General features: G+C 39.3%; 1 protein-coding gene across 1 annotated transcript; it reads left to right on the forward strand.

Moving 5' to 3' along the window:
* The first annotated feature begins 1,213 nt into the window (after positions 1-1,213).
* On the forward strand, positions 1,214-21,334 carry ATF5 (activating transcription factor 5). The gene is made up of 3 exons (XM_044078319.1): positions 1,214-1,400; positions 15,763-16,077; positions 17,283-21,334. Exons 2-3 carry the CDS (start codon positions 15,894-15,896, stop codon positions 18,083-18,085), a joined length of 987 nt encoding a protein of 328 aa, XP_043934254.1. The 5' UTR covers positions 1,214-1,400; positions 15,763-15,893; the 3' UTR covers positions 18,086-21,334.
* Positions 21,335-22,585: the final 1,251 nt, after the last annotated feature.

Raw genomic sequence — 22,585 nt, forward strand, 5'->3', positions numbered from 1 at the left:
TTCTAATATTTCACTCTTGGTGGCTAGTGGTGGTGCAAAGGATGAATATCCTCTTTAGGTTGTAGAAGGGTACAGGATGAAATCCTTTTCAGTGCCTTTAAGGCACATTAGCTATAGGATACCTAGTGTCTGGTCATTACCTGCTCCGCGTTTTTTTTCTCTTTTACCTTACGTGCCTTTAAGATACATTATGTAAAGTATCCCTGGTAGCTAGTGTTCCCCTCACACACATTATGTGTAAGTGGCAATAAAGTACAAGATGAGGTTATTCCCTCACGTCTAGTGTTGCCCCTCCTAGTGTCACTAAGGCATGATAATTTAAAGTTATCACCGGTGGCTAGTGTTTTCCAACCCATTGTTGCATGCTTTGCTTATTAGTCTAAGGGTGTCTGGAAGTATGACTGCCACCCCAACCCACACACCAACACACACACACACACACACACACACACACACACACACATTTACACTAGTGTTACCATCTGTCCCATTTTGCGACGGACAGTCCCACTTTTGACACTTGTGTCCTCCTGTGGTAAAAAACACCTAAATGTTATATGAAATAGCATAAGCAATTCAAATGCTACAAGAATAAGCTTTTATTTTGGAAAAACAAAGTGAAGTTATGTTCTTTGTACTGGTCATGGGTATGTTGACGTTTTGTCCTGCAAAAATCTGACATTTCTACAAAAAAATTATGTCCCACTTTGAGCATTTGAAAAGTTGGCAACTCTAAAGCCCCGTCCTAGAACTCTCTTACTTCTCAAACCATACCATTCTCTTGCGAGGCAATAATATAATACAACGAAAGTAAGGTTTACTGCAAGAAACACAGAAATAATCCCGCACTGCACACCCACTCAAATATTACGTATTTCCACTAAGACACTCCCCCAACAACAAGGCTGATGCAACTCTAATGCAATCAACCTTTTCACCTCCTTTATTCAAAGCTCGTCCGCAGCCAGCAAAATAGTCCAAACCCGTTGAGAGCTGTCTTACCAAATATAAAATAATCGAATTAAACTTAAAGTAATATTACTATGTGACAGTTATAATGGCACTACAGAACAGAACATTTTAATTTATCCATCATAAAAAGGTTACTATGTTTCATGGACGACTGCGTCGTGTTTACTGGGTCTCTATGCTGAAAATGGAAGCACGTCATGTGAGGCGGAGGAACTGGAGTACAAAACTATGACAGTTGTTAGCCGGATTTCATTACAGTCTTTATTCTGGAGTGCATCGGAACTTTTAAAGCTTACAGTGGAAAATCGGCGAAGTTTTTACTAATTTCAGAGTTTGTTTTTTCGCTATGGCTTTCTAACTTGCTCCAAGCCCAGAACAAGTGTGCTCTGCACTTGTACTGCAACAAAAACAAAATCAGTAAAAATGGAGTAAGTGACAAAACTTGTTTTCTTTTCGTGCTGCTGGATGATGGCAGTTTTACGTTTTGCTACAGTGTGTTTGTTTGTGATCTCTGTGTCGTACGCTATAATAGCACTGTGTTTGTAATTTTCGTGTCTGTATCATACTGTATGCCCCTGGTTTTGGGTGTGGTACCATTTGATAGTAGTTGCATGTGCATGCACTGGGTGACAGTTGTTTGTATATGTTGGTGGTGGACCTCTAAGAAAAATTACAGATTGTGTAGTAGGTGTGATGCAGATAATCTGCACTATTTGTACAGTTCAGCCACGGTACAGTGATCGTGTATTAAGATGCCGGTAGCACAGCAGTAACTAACATCGCGCAGAAGTTGACTGGAGTCACGGACCAGGAGTTTCACTGCTGCTTACTGTGTGTGACAAATGAGAGATTGTTGACATTGAGCAGTTGTGTATATTACTTAACTGGTGTTTATATTGTGGATTAGGTACAGCGACAGTATTTCGACAGTGTATATTTCCAGTTTCAATGGCTATTTATTAATAAAAACATAAATTGTTTGTAGGGACTCCTGGTATTCTGACCTATTTTGGGTGCATACACAAGCAGAATACTGAAGCAGTGCTGCGTAGTTAGATCCTTAGGGATACATTGTCATTTGCGCTGTTTAAAAATTGGGGACGTATTCTGTGTGAATCGTGCCAGATTTTAGATTTGATTATTTGGATCAAGGTGCTGGGGAGCTCACACTGGGATGCTATTCCTCGATAGTCTATACATACCCTCCGCGTTCTGTCAGCGCTGGCTTGATGGACTTATTTACACCACAGTGCCGGGAGATTGTCCGTGTTCTGACCCCCGATCCCCCCCCCCCCACCCCCGCCTTACATAAAACAGTCATTGGTATGTAGGCCGGCTTAAAAGGAAACGAAGAGAGTTAGTCAAGGAGACGGTTTCTTCTGGGAGCACAGGAGAGTAGTAAGACTCACTTAAACGTTCTAACATTTTCAAGTGCTTCCTTCTCAAATGTAGCAGTGCAATACATGATAATTGTGGCTTACGTCTCCCTAGCCAACCATCAAAACAGGCCTTAAAGCATATCTCTCAACTGTACAGTGTTTTGCATCATATGTTTATAGACTTTTTTTTCTCATAAAATGTGTGGTTTGCTCGCAAACCACTCTGTATTGAAGTCACTAAGTAATAGCATACAGTTTAGTTTCAGACTTCGTTTCCTTCGGAAAAATGTATGCTTAAAACGTCATTCCAGCAACTTTCTGAGTTTGAGAGCAATATTTAACGTATTTCTGTTTTGGGCCTTTCTCCCAGTTATTTTAGGTTTTGTCCAGATTTGTAGTTTTGAGAGTTTAACAGGTATGCATTAAAGGTAGCTGCGGTAGTATTTTGACCTGTAGTGGTAATGTATTCTATAGGTGAATTAGGACCCTCGCCAGATAGTGAGTGTTTTCCATGTGTTATTATTGTTACTAGAATTTTAAAGTTTTTTCCTAATAAACCAGTATTGTTTATTTTTTTTTTGGGGGGGGGGTAGATTTAAGTCCCTAGTGCAGGCGTTTCTGTTACAGCAGAAGCGTTTGTTGGCAATGTAACAGAAATTATTAGGGTGTGGGGGGGGGGGGGCAACAGTTGAAGTATGTAATCCTGGCAGTACCCTTGCTTATGCTGTATTTTCTGTGGTAATGGTGGTGACCAAGATTAAAAAAAAGTACACCGTTCCGACTTTTCTTCTGTTGGTGTTCTTAGAATTTAACAGAAAAATGTGCCGGTTATAAAATTACCGAGGAAAGTTGTACATTTAGATACTGTATGTGCTACTACCTATAGTTAATACTTTTTTTTTTTCTTTAGCCAAATACAGTAGTTTGGGGTATAGTCCAGCTCTCACTCTCTCTCTTCAGGAGACAGTGTTTCAGAAGTATGAACTTTCAGGAGGCTTTTCCATGGAGTCATTTGCCTAGCTTTCCACCTAGTCGGCTGGCTGTTTACCGATTCTGTTATTTCATTTTAAGTAAGGTGAACTGTTGGCCGCTTTTCACATTTATTTATTACATTTGTTAACCGGGGAAAGTCTGACTGTTGTACGAGCTCGTTTGCAGCGGAGTCCTGGGGAGAAGAGCTCCAAAACACAGTACAATATAAACTGTAGTATTCAGTTTACAGTACTGTCTTTCAGCTTTTCCCGGTTAGGGGTCGCACACAGCGGAACTCTGGTCCGCTAATGATTGGCAGTTGATTTTTACGTGCTGTCTTGCCGGGCCTAACGCAGAATCTTAAATGAAGGAACGCCCATTCACGCATGTCGACACAGAAGATGCTCTAACTGAGAATCGAACGGGCAACGTCTAACTGTGAGGCGACAACGCTACCGCAGTATAGTATTCAGTATACAGTAATGATTTGAAATTATCTTAGTACATCATGCAGTAAGTAAATGCCATTTATCAGACTTGTATGATTTTTGTATAAATAAATTGAAACTTGTGTTCCTGTCAGCAAGATTGTTTTTCCTTTTGCAAGAGATTATGAAATAAATTTTAACAAATTCTCTGCGATTACGTGTCCATTTGCTTTTCATTCATTTTATTATTTTCCTTTGGTGTTGCATTTATCTTTTGAAAATGCATCTGATCTGATTCAGCAAAACAAGTTGTACTGCTTCTTGTGAGTGCACAGCAGTTTTTTAACCGGGTAAGTAACAGCTATTTGAAGTTTGTACTGTAAATCATACCTCTCAAGTGTACCTCATTACGAGGAACGTATCTCATTTGGGGTCTTAAAAAGTTCATGTTCCTCAAAGTTCCACATTAAAAGAGTCTGTCACACATTCAGTGTTAGGGGTTTTTTAAGTGAAATCCATGGTAAATAGAAATTAATCATATTAATTTAATAAAGGATCTTCTTTATAAGTAAAACCAGCATATTTTAACCATGCTATGACCTTCCTAGTTGAAGTTGTTAGTAAGGCATTAGTATGTGTTCCACATTTTGCCCATTTGTTCCACATTATGAAGGCGAGTGTTCCTCATTTTGGAGATGAAAGGTTGAGAGCTATGCTGTAAATGATGTAGTCTCAAGGAGCCCATGACTCTGTATAATGTGCAGTATCCAAACACCTTTGGTGGTTTAAATTGTCAAGATCACTGTATGTCAAAGAAATATGATAGTTTTCCTTTTCTTGAGCTGGGTGCACTGGCAATTCAGAAAAATGGGAACACAGACCCATTGTAATGCCTTTTCTTGCATCAACACAGATTTTACAGTTAGTGGTGCCTGGAAAGGGAAGGGCATCTTTTATTTCTTAATGGCTAAAAAAAAAACAACTGATAAAATTGTTAGGGTGGGAAGAAAGTGTGTAGCTCAGACGTTTAGTGTGATAGCTTCATCTTGTAGACAAACACAACGTGTGAAGCGCGGGAGAGAAGAGTGTCCCCAACACTAGATCAAATTATGGGCTGCCCATAGAACTAAAGGTTCTGTGTGCCTGATGTGCAGTCCCTTAGCATTCCAGGAACTGTCTACTTACTGTCTGTATCCAGTGAACAGAAATGCTATACAGAAGAGGTAAATTCTGTATCCCTAAGTGTATAAAGCAAGAATGTGAGAGTTAAGCTGTTCCATTGTTAAAGTACATTGGTTAAGGGTGCACTAGGAAAAAGAAATTAGCTCTGAGCAGTAGCTTTCATCTTTACCCTATGCCACTAATGCAAAATATTTATAGTAGTATGATTCTAGTATATTGGACAAACTTTTTATAGGTTCATAGATTAGTACAAGGCTAACTTGCTTTGTGGGCCATTTTTAAGCCTAGCCAGTTACCCCATGTAAGAATCAAACCCTGTACCTTGTCTTGTGCCTTTAAGGTAAACACCTTAACCATTATGCCAACCTCCCACCATTGCATTGTCATGTCATGCAAATTCCTTTGTTTCTTAAATTACCAACATTTTATTTCAGAAAAAATAAAGAACCGAAAACAGTTTTAAAAGACCTGTGCTGATCAGATCAGTGGTGTTTATTGGTGTACTGTCTTAAATGAAAATTGTATTTTAATGCAACTGATGAGGTTAATGTGAGCATGGAATGCAGTATGCTAGTAGCCAGAACAAATCTGTGCTATCATTGGGGGTGCTTCCTGACACACACTATTAAATATTGACTAATGGAAGTACACATACATGTAGCACTTGTCATATTAAACAGACTTTTCATGTTCAGAAGCAGAAAAAAATCAAATCTTTGTGATAAAATCAAGTAGTAGCATTATAAATTAACTAGTAATTTTTGTTAAAGCGTATTAAACATTTTTTCAAGACATTCCCTTCCCAGATTTTATACCAACAACTCAGTGCCTCTCCTTTGGTCCATACTGGCATTAGCCAGGAAAATTGTTACAAAAAAGTGGGAAAGTAAAAATATCCTCTGTTTTACTGAATTTGTTTAGCTAAGACTGTTTATAGCAAAGAACTCCAAACTGTAAATTAGAGAACCTCAAATGTCACACATCATTAGTTATCAAGACAAAAATGTAATGATTTATTAGAAAAGTATTGATGGTTTAATTTAACAAATTATTGTTATGGACCTTTCGTTGTGTTTGGTTAAATGTTCAAATTTTGTTTTCAGTTTTTAAAATCTAGTAAAAATAAATTCAAAAACATGTATATTTAAAGAAGCACTTAAACAGCAAAAAGTCAAACCAAAAACACAATTACACCAACACCTTTTCTTTATTCAGCAACAGTGATCTGGCACCTCGGCAGTTCGCCTTCAAGGATCACGTGTAACAATTTCAACTGACTTGTATGCTATACAAACAGCCACTTAACAGGATCCAATAATTCAATTACATTTAAATCACAATCAATGTATACAACCAAAAAATATTCTTTATACACTTAAATATCTCCGTTATATAAATATACAAATATTATTTTGAACTTACAAATATTAACACAGATTATCCATTAATAATTAATATAAAATAAATATATAAATATGAACATAAATACTTAACCATTGGATTTTTGGATGTGACACTATATGGGGAGGGTGAAGATATAGGAAGCAAACCTCAGTTAATGTTTTTACATGCGACTAGCATGCACCCAGAGCACTTATTGAACTCTCTACCCTATGGTGTGGGACTGCTTTCTGAAGGCATGTGTAGAACATCCTGAGGAGTTCTGTCAGCACATGAGTAATGCAAACCTCGGGTAATCATGTAAAACCCTACCAGAGTCCAGAACTGTACAAGCTACAGCTTCCCACAAAGGTGTGTTCAGTCCTGGTGATGTTCTGTGATGGTGGCTGCAGGGCCTTATCACTGCAGAGGGTGCCCACTTCATTATAAGGTTCCCAGCCAGGATAAATCTTATCTAGGCCTTGCACTTTGGGTGAGGAGCTAAGGTGTCTGCTCCTGTTTCAAATTCTGGTATCGGTTTCTCCCCAACCAACTCTATTTGGTTTCATGATTAACTAGTTAATCATAGCAGGAGTCATACTTGGTCTAGTTTGGGGCCATCTAGCAAGAAAGGCAAACATTTACTAAATTAAAGGTCATATGATGCTGATGAATACATTCTGCGTAGCAGTGAAATCCTAGATTGCCTCTGAAATCTACAATAAAACAGATTTATACTCCTCCCTCCCATCACACATTTCTGCGCAATAAGTGTTGACAAGACACGTGTACACACTTCTGTAGCTAAACATAAAGTACACTAACAGTAAATAACAAGCCTGAACATTTGAGTACTCCACAGGTCAGGGAATTGGAAGTTTCTATCTACAGTCCATTGTCTAATGTACAGGGGATATCGTGATAATATCACACTGGTGGTGACATTTCACAGTTGCTTTTGTGCTGAAACTTGTATAATCCTGGAAGAACAGTGATGGGCCCAAACCTTTGTTTTTCTGTTAGCAGTGTTATTCGATATATGCTTTGTGTTTAACAATGCGGCGTAAGTGAGGATATTCCCACTGAAAATGTGTTCCCGTGACGACTGGAATTTCTTTTGTCATTTGTCTGGTGGTATGTCCATTGTTAATTCTTTAACAATGAAGTGTGTGAGGTATACTGCTGCTTAGAAGGATAAAGCTCTGGTTATGGCTGGGGTTTTTCCAGTTGCCTGATATGTCTAGTATGATACATCCCAAAAGGTGCATTATGTTCTGTGATGAGTTTGATCAGTGTAGACTATAGAGAGGTAAGGACTTATTTGGATCTAGAGGTGATACCCTACCCTTTGCAATCAACTGCACTAGCTAGGATTTTCTAACCACTGTTGCAACATGATGATCAATGGACAGGGTATTCTAAACCTATGTTCCAAGGTCTCTTAAAACATATTCATTTTGGAGTGTGGTGTTGTCTATACTGTAAGCTGGGTTGACATTGTTTATCAGATTTGACTGCATTTTTTTTAGCATATTACTTTTAGCCCATTTTCTGTGGACCAGCTATTAACATGTAAGTTCAAGTTTTAGTCTCTGCATATCAGAAGGGGGTTTGAGGATGACACATAGTTTATAGGTACAAGGTGCAGGTTTTGATTCTCACATGGGGTAATTGGCTGGGCTTGGAATGGCCCACAAAGACAGTTAGCCTGGTACAATTTTGTCAGTGCAAATGCCTTGGACTAGCTGGTCAACACCCCCCCCCCCCCCACAAGAGCTGGTAATATTTTGGATTTGGTATAAACCGCTTCACAGCCACTCCCCCTCCATAGGAACTGGCACATATGTCAAAACCTACACCAAAATACTATACGAACATTTATATAGCTGCAGAGAATCAGAAATTATCAGGACAAAATCCTCCTCTCAAGGAAGAGTAACCCTGTCTGGTGGACATCTGCAATAAATAAACTTTGTAATAAAAGGAAAAAAAAATTGCTGTCCAGGACCAAGAAGGAGCAAGTGCCTAATTGGAAGCAATCTCTCCTTGGTCAGAACAAGCAAATTACAGCACTAGTGAAGTCCTTCAAAGCAAACTTTGAGTTCAAAACTGGTCACATCTACTAAAAGTCATAAGGCCTTCACATATGTGCACAGTCTCAAAGGAAGACTTGAATCTGCTCAGAACTAATGGTCAAGGGTGCCAAATTCACAAATACTGTAGATATAGCCAACCTGCTGGCAAACCGGTTCAGTGAAAACTTCACCCTCTGCCCCCCCCCCATCAATAAATTAGGACATCCCCAGCACCTGCCCCCCTTCCCTTATCTGTAGGGAGCAAGTCATCACTGCCTTCTCAGCCTCCATGGGACCTGATAACATTCCGGGCTGTATCCTACATGAACTCAGGCAGGAACTTGTAGCACCATTAGGCAGACTATTCAACCAAAGCCTGAGTACCGGCTTCATCCCAGCTGAGTGGAGGACAGTCACTGTCATCCCTTTGCACAAAGGTGGAGCATCCACCAATCCAGGAAATGGAAGACCCATCAGCCTAACTAGACTTATTTGCAAGGCCATGGAACGGGTTGTCATGGACCCCATTAACAAGGACATTTATAATCTCCAAACACTCAATCCAACACAGTTTGGTTTCGTTAAAGGCAGGAACTTGTAGCACCATTAGGCAGACTATTCAACCAAAGCCTGAGTACCGGCTTCATCCCAGCCGAGTGGAGGACAGTCACTGTCATCCCTTTGCACAAAGGTGAAGCATCCACCAATCCAGGAAATGGAAGACCCATCAGCCTAACTAGCCTTATTTGCAAGGCCATGGAATGGGTTGTCATGGACCTCATTGCATTAACAGACATTTATAATCTCCAAACACTCAATCCAACACAGTTTTGTTTTGTTAAGGGAAGGTCATGCCTGTTAAATTTGGTCAACTTCTCTGAGACAGTCACCAAAGCCATGGTTGAGGAGAAGACTGTGCACACTGCCTACCTTGACCTGGCCAAAGCCTTCAATACTATTCCCCACTCTGGTATAATAGATAAACTCTCTCAACTAGGCATCAATCTGTATGTTACCAGATGGGAAGCAAACTGGCTCACTGATGGAACCCATTTAGTCAAAATAGGGGAAGCCACCTCAAGCAGTAGACCCATAACGAGCGATGTACCCCAGGGATTGGTCTTGGGGGCTCTGTTTTGATAGCAAACTGACTTTTGACCAGCATATTGCCCTTGTTGTATCTATGTGATCTACCTCATTAGTAAGGGTATCCCATCCAGGGACAAGGTCATAACATCCCTGTAGTCTTCCCTTATAAGACCCATTAATGAGTACAATGCCCCGTTCAGCATGTACCTCACAAAGCACATGAAGCAGCTGGAGAGCCCACAGAGGTTCCTCACCAGGAGAATCCAGGGCCTCAAACATCTACCCTACACAGGCTGCTCAGTCTCATACAGCCTCTTCAGAGGTGACCTATGTCTGGCATACAAAGCAATCTCAGACCCTGCTTTGATGGGACTGCTGCATATCCACAAGTCAAACTCCACTCGAGTAACCCGCATGCACGACCTCAACCTGGTCTGTGATATCAGTAGGACTTAGTGGGACAGATTTGTGTCCCAGTGACTCCCCCTTCTGTGGAATAGGCTCCTTCTCCACGTCAGGCAGAGTACCTCATTAACCCTTTTTAAGCATAGCCTGGATAACTGGATGGGAAGCAGAAAATACACCCCTGCTGGACAGGGGCATTGGGTTCTGACATGGGCTAAATTCTTGGCTAGGCTTTTAAGGGCCTCAGGGCTAATAGCCTAGTAACTTCCTGTGATAAAACAAATATTTTATTTACAGCTACAGTATTTTAAACTGACAGGGGGATTTGCCTTCACCCTTGCTAGCAGAATATACTAATAAAGAGGTCATGCAACCTGTAAGTTAAAGGCATTATTTTTTAAAGTAAATGAGCCACTCTTATTTTGAAGTAATGCAAGTTCACTCAGAGTTAGTATATTTCAATCGTGTTCAACCATTTTACATGAAGGGTCAAATGTGGTACTGCTTGACTTTCTGGGGGCTGATGCTAAGACTGGCATAACATTTGTCGTTTTCAAACAAGAATCCTTGTTTATGAAGCCTAATAGATAGCAGTAGGCATATTCCTGAACTGCTGCACAACCCATCCTTTTACCTGCGTAGTTGGCCTTTTAGCAGGGTACTCGTGTACAGAACAGTCAGGAGTGCAGTTCCCCTCCTAAGGATTGTATCTAAGCCTTAACTTTTTATTTGTTTTCTGGGGTACAGCACTGATCTCCATGGACCTTTTTCAGGCTCAGCCCAGGAACAGTGTCTGGTTAAGTGACTTGCTTAGTCATACAGTTAGGTAATGGAAGTTGAGGGAATCAAACTGTGCACCACTGGACCCTCATCTTATGTGCTGTATCAAAAATTGTACCCTGTTTGGCGAAATATTTTTGGTTGTTTTTCCTTCTGATGTAACAGTAATGCAGTAAAGGCATACTTTGAATATGGACTGGATGCTGTTACCGTATATAAATGCAGTAAACTCAATGTAATGAACATTTGAGTATAGTCCAGCTTTACAGTACAGGACTATATTTCTGAAATGATTTGACATTTTCTAGTAAATGTTTTGAACATCAAATCCAAATATTCAAATATAAGCCATACTGTTTTAAGTGTAGATATAGTAAAACAGCTGCATATTGATTTCTGAGTGCCAAGTCACAATTCCCAGCAAGGGAATGCTTCCTTTTTTTTCTGTAAGACTTCAGATGCCAGAAAACTTCACTTTCAGACCGGGATGAGAATTTAGTTCTTTTATTGTAAAACTATACTATATAATATTACAGTTGCATATTTGTTCTGTGTGAGAAAAAAATGAAAATGTGCATATTTGTTACAAAATGACTCTGAAGACATTTGTGTTATCAATATTGGGAAACTAAAAAAAAACCTGAAAGCCAAAACAGTGATTTTGTCTTCATTGTGCTTCTAAAAGTGCAGCAAACAAGACAGATTCCTGGCTACATCCCAGATGACTGTGGTTTAACTAGCAGCCTGGCACTAGAGCAGCCATGCAGGGGAGAGGAAGGAGTGAATGGGGCATGGTCTGCTTGCCTTTCCCAGTTCTATTCTGTTCTGTTAACTCTATTATGCACAGAATATATTTTCCTTTTCTAAATTTCTACTTAGAAACATACTTTCTTTGTATTGTCTCCCGAGATCAGACTACTGTAGGGAAAGGGTGCAAATTCTTGGTAATTTTCAAACTTTCTAGCTGGTATTTCAAGTACTTCAACTTTTAACAGTTTGAGCACTTGAATTAAACCCATAAGTGTGTGTGTATTATAGATAAGTAGTAGGCTGCAAGCTAGCTGCCCTTGTAAGCCATTTTAAGCCTAGCCAATTTCCCACAAAGGTGAAAGTCAAACTCTACCTTTTTATGTGGGAGGCATGTACCTTTTAATAGTTATGTCAACTCCCACTGTTTTATAATATAAATGTATGTTTTAGAACAAGAACATGAACTTTAGTACTGTTAACATAACTACAGGAACTAGACAGAAAAGGCAGTTTCCTTTCCACATTTCCTTATATGGTGATCAATAACATGGCTTTGCTATATTAAAATGTCACTGTTGTAATTTCAGTGATCTAAGATGACAGAAAATGTTTTGAGGTTGGAATTGGTTTTGTAAAGTAGAAAAGGGTGGAAGATGGCCAGAACAAGTAGAAAAAAAGTAGCTGCCTAAACAGGAGAATCATCTGAAGGCAAGAAGAAAGTAATCTTGATGAAATGCTCATTTTAAATATATTTATTCCTGCAGTTCATATCTGAGAAGGTTCAGTAAAACAGTTTAAAGGTACACTTAGTGATGCGTCCGAAATGCCAAGAGACTTGCCTGATTTGGAGATGCGAGGTAAAGCTGTAAAAATCCCCTAGTCACAAAATTAAGCTTTACTTTGTCTTTGGCCCTGCACTAGAGGGGTGTCATATTGATTCTAAAATCATCTCGTGTTGTCTTGGTCTATGCTAACGGTGTGGAATGGGGCTGGGGACCTTGGTTAATCTTTTGTGTTTGGATAGCCACAGTAAGTAACTCTTTACTGGTAGCGCAGCATGTGCCAAGGCTCTGTAGTCCACTATCGAATTAAGTCATATCCACTCTATTTTAAAATATGAACTCAGTTCTGTTCTGTCATACATATTTCAGGCATGCATTAGAATTCAAGAGTGCTACATTTTCCAGTGCAAAACCTCCCAAATTCTGCATCTTAACAGGGATTTGGGCTGTCTTATTAGATGCTTTGCCCTTGTCATGGAAGAACATTCATCCATGTCTTCCCATTTATTCTGAGTGCTGCTTAATACACAGGGGAGACATCTGAAGATTATCATACCAACAGTTTGCTCATAACAGAATTTCTTTTCTGCTATATCAGTCATTTTAAGTAACTTCCCAGCCACTTCTGTATTACTTGTGAAATTTGCTGTCTCAGAACCAAGATATTTTGAAGTGTTGCGGCCTAAAATCTAAGAAACCACAAGTTTTGACATATTTGACATCAGTGTTTCACTTCAGCATATGTGACTGACCGTGTACTCCTGTGGACCAGGGTTTGATGCCCTCAGCTTCTGCTTGAAATTCAAATTAATGAATAAATGGAAGCTTGTTGTCTAGAAAGAACTTCATCTTTTGTTGTGCTACTTTGCTAATGTTTTGAATTACTTCCTTTTCTTGTAGAAACTATTCTGCATTGGTCCCAGTGTTAAGATTAGTTTCTGACTCATTTTGACTTTTGTGAAGGTTAGGTTCATAGGCTGGTACTAGGCTATACAAGCCTAGTCATAACAAATCCCTGGCTATTTAGTGTTGGCCTGTACTTCTACTTAAGGTAATAGTCCAGATGAATATGATGTGAAGTTTGTCAGACTAACAACACAATCGCAGCATTTGTACTCAGTGGTGCAAAAAGCAGCACATTTGCCTTTGGTGCTGGATGTTAAATTCCCACTTCAGGTGATTGTATACCTCGCAGTGCAGTATTGGGTGGTGTTACACTTGTAAGTGTGCCAGTCTTTGGATAAGACATTAACTCAATGTCTAATCTGCTTGAGTTGGTGGGAGCTTAGATCGATGTATGAGATCCCACAGCACCTATTGATTCCCCTGTCAAAATTTCCCTTGGTGGTGTAAATATCACTTTGGCTCTCCCCTCAAAAGAGGCCGTTAGCCTAATGGGACTAACCCAGTCAACAAAAGATAAATAAATGTGTACTTTCTTTAGAAGACTTCTCTGCCTGATACCACATATTTGGAACTCTGTGCCTATATAGGACATAGCTTTTGTTTGAGTCTTTTGCCTCAGTAGAATCTTGTTTTAATTGAAAGCTGTTTTCTTACACATCTCAACAGTCAGGATCTTTGGAGTTTGTGTCTTGGGTTTGGAGAGCTGTTTCTGGAGAGCCTGGAAAGCCTGTGTAGAGCTAAGGCTAATTTTGTTATTGCAGGCCTCCGAGGGCTGTTGTCTTGAACCTTCCAGGTGTCCTAACTCAGCTGCTTTAGAATACATTGCAAGTATCCATGAATATTGCTGGCTGAAGCTGTCTCAAGTAATCTAGGTTGGTAAATTCCTGCAAACACTTTTGTTTTTCTTCAGTGAGATCTCAGCCAGCATCCACCTACCCCATTCTCCAGGAGGATTTGGCTGAGTGGTTCCTTGTCATTTTAAGTGTAGCTGGACATGGTCTTTCAGAAAATCTTTTGACTGCAAACAGTGAGATTGTATGATGAAAGGCTTATTAAGCACTTGCTGAAGACCTGAGAACCTTGCCCAATTGGTGGAATACGCAAAGGATAAGCATCTGGTAGATTTTTTTAAGCATTGCTATGGATTGGTATTCCATCAATGGAGTTAATTCTAGATGGAATGTGTTCAGTCAGTAATGGATTGACAGTTAATATTTTATTTTTAAGGATTATTTTCTATGGATTGTCAGTTAGTAATTTTATTTTTAAGGATTATTTTCTATGGATTGTATCACTGAATTAGTGTGAGTTTTTGACCACCTTCCTGAGAATACATATTTCTGTCATGACCATCCCTTCAGGGCAGATTGATGGAAACGTGACTCTTCTCAGTGTTTTGATTAGGGGCCAAGTTCTTAAGATCAGTCATTCTGCAGTACAGTGGGATTCATTTATGCAGATGGGGTGTGTGTGTGTATGTGTGTTTGTTTCAATTTAAAACAATGCCGTCATTTTTATAATGCTGTCTGTTGTGAAGTCCTGTGCTACTACTAATGCCACCCTTGCCTTTGTTTATATATTGGTGCCTCTGGGCTTCCAGACTCTCCTGAATAAGAAGGAACTGCATCTATCATTTTTGTCAATCTCAGTGTGAAGACGTAGGTAATTATTTCAGTAGTTCCTTGTAGGATTAAACACCGTAATCTCTGTGTTTCTTTACCAGCACATTGTACCCCTTTGGGCAGAAGTAATTTCTTTTGACTGCTAATACGTGTGAACATTTGACAGTAAAGTAAGGATGCACTCTTCCCAATCTATTATATTCAGTTGCAAGAGCTTGGAACCCCTTAAATCAACATTATTATACAGAAGCTTGCGTGAAGATCTCCTTCCTTTTTTAACTCCTAGAATAGTTCTAAATGGAGTACTGTAGTTAAATGACTGCCTTAGTGTTGGTGTTAGGGTTTATATCACAACATCGAATCATCATAATTTCAAATCGCGTTACATCGAATTGAATACATCGAAACAGAAAAAAGCCACAACATGTGGAGTGTATATTAAAAACAAATTGCTCCATGCAGGGGGCAAGACCCCCTGCCACTTAACTATACCACTTCGGAGATTGCACTTCAGTGCACTAAAGTGTGGAAATGGAAGATTTCCATTTCCTACACTGTAGCACGATCTTGGAGTTGGTATATTTAAGTAGCTGGGGGTGGGGCACAGCCCCCCACGTGGGGGGTACAGGGGGTCTTGTCCCCCTGCCTACACCCTTAATGTGTCATGTCCCATTGACAGCCTTTTGATGTTTTCCCGGTTCGATGTTGCATGATTTGTAAGTATGATGATTCGATGTTGATATAAACCCATGTTGCTAAAATTAAATGACATCATAGTTATCAGTAGTGAATAAAAGTTGGAAGTAAAGGTAATTATGTAAACAGTCACCATTTTCTAAAAGGAAAGGTGTTTGCTGTAGTGAGGCCTTAGACGCTTCACTGCAGTCTGTGATTACAACAGTAGTGAATGTTTTTGTGGTTGAAATCAATGGGCATTTGGTTTTAGAGACTGTCTACTTGTTAGACATATATAGTTTTGTTTAATAAAATTCGTTAGTCTGTTCAGATATAACTGAAATTCATCTTTTTATCTTTTTCAGGTCTTTTGGTGCCTATTTTGCACTTTCCACTGTCATCTCTGGCAGGAATCGTGCCCGCTCTAATTCAAGGAGATCTTATCGTTTCCGCTGTAATAATTCAAGGAGATTTAGTCAGATAAACAGTAGAAGACATGTCTCTTCTGGCGGCTCTCAACCTCGACTTAGAAGATTCCATGCTGCAAGCTAGCGTGGCCTTCTGGAGGCCGGAGCATGTGAAGCTCCCTGTCCATGCATTGGTCTGCAGAAATCTGCCGGGGCTAGTAGAGAATGGAAACTCCAATAGGGCAGTGTGCAGAGAACAGACTGCACTTACAGGTGTGTATGGTAAAACTGAATATCCCAACCATCTAACCACTGGAAAAAGATGAATAATTTTGAACAATCTGCTTAGTTTATGGAGTACAAATATGGAACTTTTTGTCAGTACAGTCATAGAAATGTTTTATTAATTTTTTTCAAAGTTTCGTATTTCTTTTAAGTAACTGGAAACAAGATTGCAACATTTTACGCAGTAAGAGATGGCAATAGCACTGCAAGGGTACAACATTTTGGAAAATCTGTTACTTGTTAATGTTAACACGTTTCAAATATGTATGATAATTTTACCCCATATGGTGACAACATTTAAAAAAAAAAACTTAAAACTGTCAGGTAATACTAGGCTCTCTAAACTCGCCAACATCTAAGAATATAAATTAGCAGTTAACTTTGCTGTTTTTTGTTTGCATTGCAGAAAAGTATTCTTCCAAAAACCAGATTCTTCTGTAACATTGCTTTAAGAATGCCTTTAGTCTAGATAGAATGCCTTTAGTCTAGATATAAAAACTCAGAAATGGAAGACCTTGCACTACCGTTTCTGTGCATAGTCTGTATGCTTGGTCCAAACTCCATGTTTAATTGCCAAAGATGCTGTGATGGTTATTGCATCTTGGTTGCATGTTTTTAGACCGATCTGCTTTCAATGTGTTATCAGTCTGTATATTTCAGAAAGGATCCAGAGTTTTTTTGTATCCCTTTTGTTTATTCATTCCACATAAAAGTAGTAAGCTTCACTATAACGATGGTCCAAGATGAAAAAGAAGTCTCAGTATAGTTTCAGTGTACAGTGCTATCAAAAGTAGCATTGTCGTACTATCTGAACAGATGTAGTACTGTATTTCCATATACATTTCAAAATTCTATAGCAAATATACACAAACTTTTCTTTTAGGTAGTTATGTGGCCCTACCACTATCTGAAAGTAGTTCTTGTCTTTGAGCTCCTACCACAAAACAGTATTTTTAACCACTGTTGTGGTTATGGATGAAACTTTCTTGATTGATTGCAAGTAATAATGAAAGGCCTGAGACTGTGTAGATGTAGGGATTCATAAAGGTTACCACAAGATGTACACCTTGTGTTAACCATTATGAATCCCCCTGTAGCCGTGTGTGGGGGTTAATTTCTCTTGATATACACAGCTTATTTTTTTAGTATTTTACATGTTTGTTTCTCATCTCTTTCTTGTTTTTCATCTACAGGCGATGGGTTTACCGACTGGATGACTGAGAGGATGGACTTTTCTTCCTTCCTCCCAGATTCTGATGTGTCATCTCTGCAGGCCCCAACCCAGGATCTGGAGACCATGGCTACGATGCTTAAGAATGAGCTCGAGCAGATGGAAGACTACTTCCTCGAAGAGACCCTGTCCCCCAGTGTTGCTAGACCACCTGATCAGGTGGCGCCATGCACACCCCCATCACAGGAGACTTCTGTCCAGTTTGTATATCCTGTTGCTGAACTGGGGACTCCTGTACCTGTATTCGAGCCCCTTCTTTCCCATCCTATGGCCTCCAGCTCGGCAGTGTTAGAAACATTAGACTCTGGCTGTCTTGAGTTGTTGAATTTGTACAGTACGGATCCACATAAATTCCAGGATGGAGCAGAGTATGTGCGAGAGGGCTTTCTTGATGTGTCTGGTCAGACAGAGTCACTGATGCAGCAGGGAAAAGTGAGGAGCTCACGGCCTACACCTTATGACCATCCTGACAGCCCACTAAATAAAGATGTAGTTGGTTCCAAAGTCATGGGAGCAGATGGAAGGAGAACACAGGGTGGTGACAGGAAACAGAAGAAGAGAGATCAAAATAAGACTGCAGCACTAAGGTATCGACAGAGAAAGAGGGCTGAACATGAAGCTTTGGATGAGGAATGTCAGGATTTGGAGGCCAAAAACAGAGAACTGAAAGAGAAAGCAGAGTCTATTGAGAGGGAGATCCAGTATGTTAAAGATCTTCTTATTGAAGTTTACAAGGCCAGAAGTGAGAGACTCAGAAACACCTGAGATTTTTATTTTCAATAAAGACTTGAGATATTCTTGCATGATTTTCATGGACCACTTTAATAGTACTGCAGGGTCTTCCAAAACTATTTTCTTTAGTTGCAGCTACATAGAATAGCACTGAAACTAAAACAAATGTTCTTTTATAGTAAGTTTTATAGTACAGTTATCTGCCACAGATAAGCCTTTCCTGTGGGCATTTATTTGTGATTATATATGAAAACTGTTTTTCATAAGGTTGAGTTCTGTAGTAATCTATTTGTTTATCTTTTATGTGTCTGATTTTTCTTTTTCTTAAGTTAAGCAAATGCATTTTGTAGGATGTCTTATTCTTTTTGTAAAGGAGTTAGTCATTGTGTTCATGTTACTGCCCCACTACTCAGAGGTATTTGCAATTTAATTAAGTAGAGATAGACATAATTAAATGAAAATGTGTTACCTGAAAGTGTAGTCGTCTAGTAGGTGTCGGTGTGGCTTCTTTGAAGTAAAACATATGTAGTAATCAGAAGCAACCATGTCTGTTTGCATCTGATAGAAGAGCAGGTAGGTTAAGATGAATGTTTCTGGGTTAATTATAAACTTGGTTGTTGCATGTAAGCATTAAAAGGATATGATAGGTACTGCTGTTCCTTGAAATAAATAATACGGAAGACACACTGGAGCATTTGGGATGGTGAGTAAAAGAAATGTAAGACAAAGAGAAGGCGTAGGTGTGATGCTGATGTTTAGGGGTTGAATAGGATTGGAAATTGACAAACTGAGCAGGCTTAGTGATGATTTTCTGTTCATTAAAAAACTGTCATGGGTTCTCCGATATGAAGTCCTTGTCACATCTGTTATTTCTTTGTTACCTCAAAAGTATGTCTTAAGCCCGCGATGAAACTGTTTGCCTTCATTATAGGTTGCTGTTGGGCTTTATCACCATGCAAACCACACAGGCTGACATACAAAACATTAACTGTGTCAGGAGGCATATTAAGAAGTTTTGAGTTAGCAAAATTACTATTGGGACCTTTTGCTATGCTTCAAGGGCTGCTGCAGCATTAAAGATGTTTTGCAGAGATGGGTGGAGTTAAAAGGTGCTGCACAATATCAGGATTATCTTGGCTGTAAATGCAGTTCAGAAAGAAAGAAATGGATCTATCTGATCCAGAGACACAGTTTAGGATGAGGTTCAGAGATATGAAAAGTTTTCCTTAAAGGTGGTCAGAATATGCTTCAAAAGAAAGAGTGGGTAACACTGTACTCGGTCATTACTACGTGTATACTTAGGTAAAAGGTAAGGTGCACTGAATAAAGTGTTAGTGACAAATAACTAAAGTTCTGTTGAGTTTCACTTTGCTTATACCATCACCCCAAAAGGAGTTCACTGTGCATGAGATGTAGCAGTACCTTGCCTGAACAGCTTAAGTAGGTGTTGGCTATACATGAGACTGTTTATTTATTGAAGTCCAGAGTGTATACAATTATAAATATATAGTCCACAGAATGTGTCCATTGCTATTGAGTCATATCTGACATAACAGAGGTAACCACCTGTCACAAGTTATTGGACTAATTACTCAGTACCAAAGCTATATATGGCATTTTTTGTAACAAAATGTTGTTGCCTAATGCTGTATAACTGATACCTTACCAGTGTAAGGTTTAAATGTGTGTTGAGGCAAGTACTTGCTCAGTTATAAGGGATTAGTGTATGGTAGTAAGGCACCTTCTGAGGAGGTTGGACCTGGGGCTAGCTACCTGATCCCATAAAACCTGTACCTGCTACAGGAACAACAAGTGCTGAAGAGTGCTTTTTGCCTGATGTGCTGTATGCACAGGAGTGAATCCAGGATGTAGTATTAAGACCTGAATCCAGGATATAGTAGTAAGACCTCATTGTCAGACATGCTGACTAGTGACAGCAAACGCACATAGGGTCATAGGTTAGTACTAGGCTAACTGCCCTCGTGGCCCATTTTATGCCTAGCCAATTACCCCATGTAAGAATCAAACCCTGCACCTTGCGTCTGCAAGGTAAACAACTTAACCATTATGCCAACCTCCCACCCCAAATAATGAACATTGCCAAGTCTCAAACCTAGGACCTGTACACACTAGTCAGAGCAATGTATCACTACACCATCTGAGCATTTAATTACTTGCTCATATGTAATACTTCTGTACAGCAGCAGGCATAAGGTGTGTATGCACTCGTAATGTACAGTTTTGATTAACTAAAATGTAATCCTCTCTTTCTCAAGATTTGTTCTTTAGTCCATATGTGACAGATAAAACTATGAGGGATTTAGGTAATATTAGAAAATGATGTGTAATCAATACTGTTAGGTTTTAGAGCATTTTTTCTACAGTCACATCTTCCCGATTCATATCGGGGAATAATAGAAGAAATGCGGTGTTTGATAAATTCCTAATTGTTAAATGATTACTACAGGAGGAAGAAAGGAAGCAATGGGATTGCACAGGAAAAAAGTGGAGCACAGTTCTCACAGGCATTGTATACAGAGCCCTTTTTATGATGAAGCTTATAACATTCCTGATCCACCGTAAGGGACATCTAGTATTGGAGCATACTCAAGACGTTGCATTTTAGGGCGTGTTTCTGTCAAATGCAGAGGGAAAGTAGAGCTCAGGTATAGATGTGGGCAATCATTTGAAAACAAATTGTCAAGCAGTAAGGTTCACAAATACTGCAGTCAGATGAAACAAAAGTGAGGATTCTGGACTTCAGGAGAGCAGATAATGACAAATGAGAAAGTGCCCCAGCAAAGACAGCATGGATGAAAAAGGGAAATCAGTGAAAATAAATATGCAAATCAAATTAAAAAATCTACTTCACAACTTGAGGTGATTATTGGTCAGTGAAAATTGTGTTTTGGGAATAAAATGAAACAAAGAATAAAGTTGGAGAATATTAATTAATGCTGGAAAAGTATTCAGAAAAGCAAAATTCATAGACTAAAGAAAGGACAGTTTTAAGCCTTGTCCATGTATGAAAAAAATGTTTTATTAATTTTTATGTCTCATTGTGATGCAATTTATTTTTCTTCATAAGAAAAAAGGTTGTTTTACCTACTTTTTTTTTTTTGTTACTATGCTATAGTTTGTTTTTAAATATGTGGTCTCTTGTCAGATGTTGGAATTAATTGACTAGCTGTGCCTGTTTATACAAAGTTATATCAGCATAGTCTGTGCTTTATGTTTGTACTTCAAAGTGTTGTATTGTGTCTATTAAATTGGCTTTTTTTATTTTGTCTAGTGCTGCATTTTTTTTAGGGGGGCTATTGATTGCTTTTGTTGTATTTCCTTCTCAAAGGTCATAGTATTAAGGTAATTTTCGAGTTGCATGATCATATCCTTAGGTTCATAGGTGCTTAGTAGGCTAATGGCCCTGGAGCCTTTACAAGCCTAGCCCACAAGATTACCCTGGTATCGTGCCACCCAGTAGTGGGTCCCAGTGCCTGTGTCGAGTAGATCCACTGGAGTGATCCCTGGGGTGATTTTTTTATTTCCCATCCACTCAAGATTTCTCTCTTGAAGAGGACCAGTGAGGTGCTGTGTTTGACATGTATGGGAAGTCTGTTCCATAGCATGGGCAGTCTCTGGGTTATGAACCTGTCCTTCCAGCATGTTCTGTTGATTGTGGTAATGAGGTTGAGATCTCTGGAGCGTGTTGTGTGGAGGGATTGGGATTTCTTTAGATGTAGCATTTCTAACAGAGCTGGGTCAGACATGGCTTTGTCAGTCAAGCAGAGATCGCCTCTAAGTAGGTGATATGAGACAGAGAATAGTTGGAGTTTTTTGAGTCTGTCCATATAGGGCAAGTGTTTAAGGCCTCTTTGTGGTCTACATGTGTACTGCTTATGTAAGTTTTAAATCAGGGGTGCCCAACAATTTTGGCTCAGGAGCCAGTTACCATACTTGTTAATTAAGGTTTAGGGGGCCACATTACTATAGGACATACTGTTCCCTTGGTCAGGAATGTTCCTTAATGCATTTCTACATTTTCCTCTGATATCCAAAGTAATTCTGAAGATTCAGAAGGACTTTCCAGAAATTGTGGTGTCTCCCTTTTGGCCTTTGCAGTATTGGTCCTCCCTTTTTTTGGAATTAGTCAACAGCAGTTACTCCAAGCTTCCTCGCAGACTGGACGTACTCACACTGAACAAGGGGAGTTTCATACACCCCAGTCTCACAATAACTTCAACTAACTGCCTGAGAGATTCAGTTTTGATTTTTGGAATAGAGTAATTGTCTGGATTAGAAACAAGTATCCAGTCAAGAGTTGCACTTGGGGTATTGCTGTTATGCATATGGGTGGCAAGGGTAACGAGCAGGGTGTAACTATAGAAGTTTATCCTATTAGTAGGGGAGTCGATCATCAGACCCTGCCAGTTAATGTTGATATCGCCCATAATTATAGTCTCATTACTGATGTTTTCTGATATCCAAAAGAGGATATTTTGCTTGTTTTGGCCAGAGGGTATATATAGACCGACA

Source organism: Protopterus annectens, chromosome 1.part1, assembly GCF_019279795.1.
Source record: "Protopterus annectens isolate FY-2018-M chromosome 1.part1, PAN1.0, whole genome shotgun sequence".
NCBI lineage: Eukaryota > Metazoa > Chordata > Ceratodontiformes > Protopteridae > Protopterus > Protopterus annectens.

What these genes read in the sequence shown, in the direction of transcription:
- ATF5 (XM_044078319.1), top strand. Translation starts at nt 15,894, where the DNA reads ATGTCTCTTCTGGCGGCTCTCAACCTCGACTTAGAAGATTCCATGCTG. An exon ending in AGAACAGACTGCACTTACAG is followed by an intron (nt 16,078 to 17,282) that starts GTGTGTATGGTA and finishes TTTCATCTACAG; the next exon opens with GCGATGGGTTTACCGACTGG.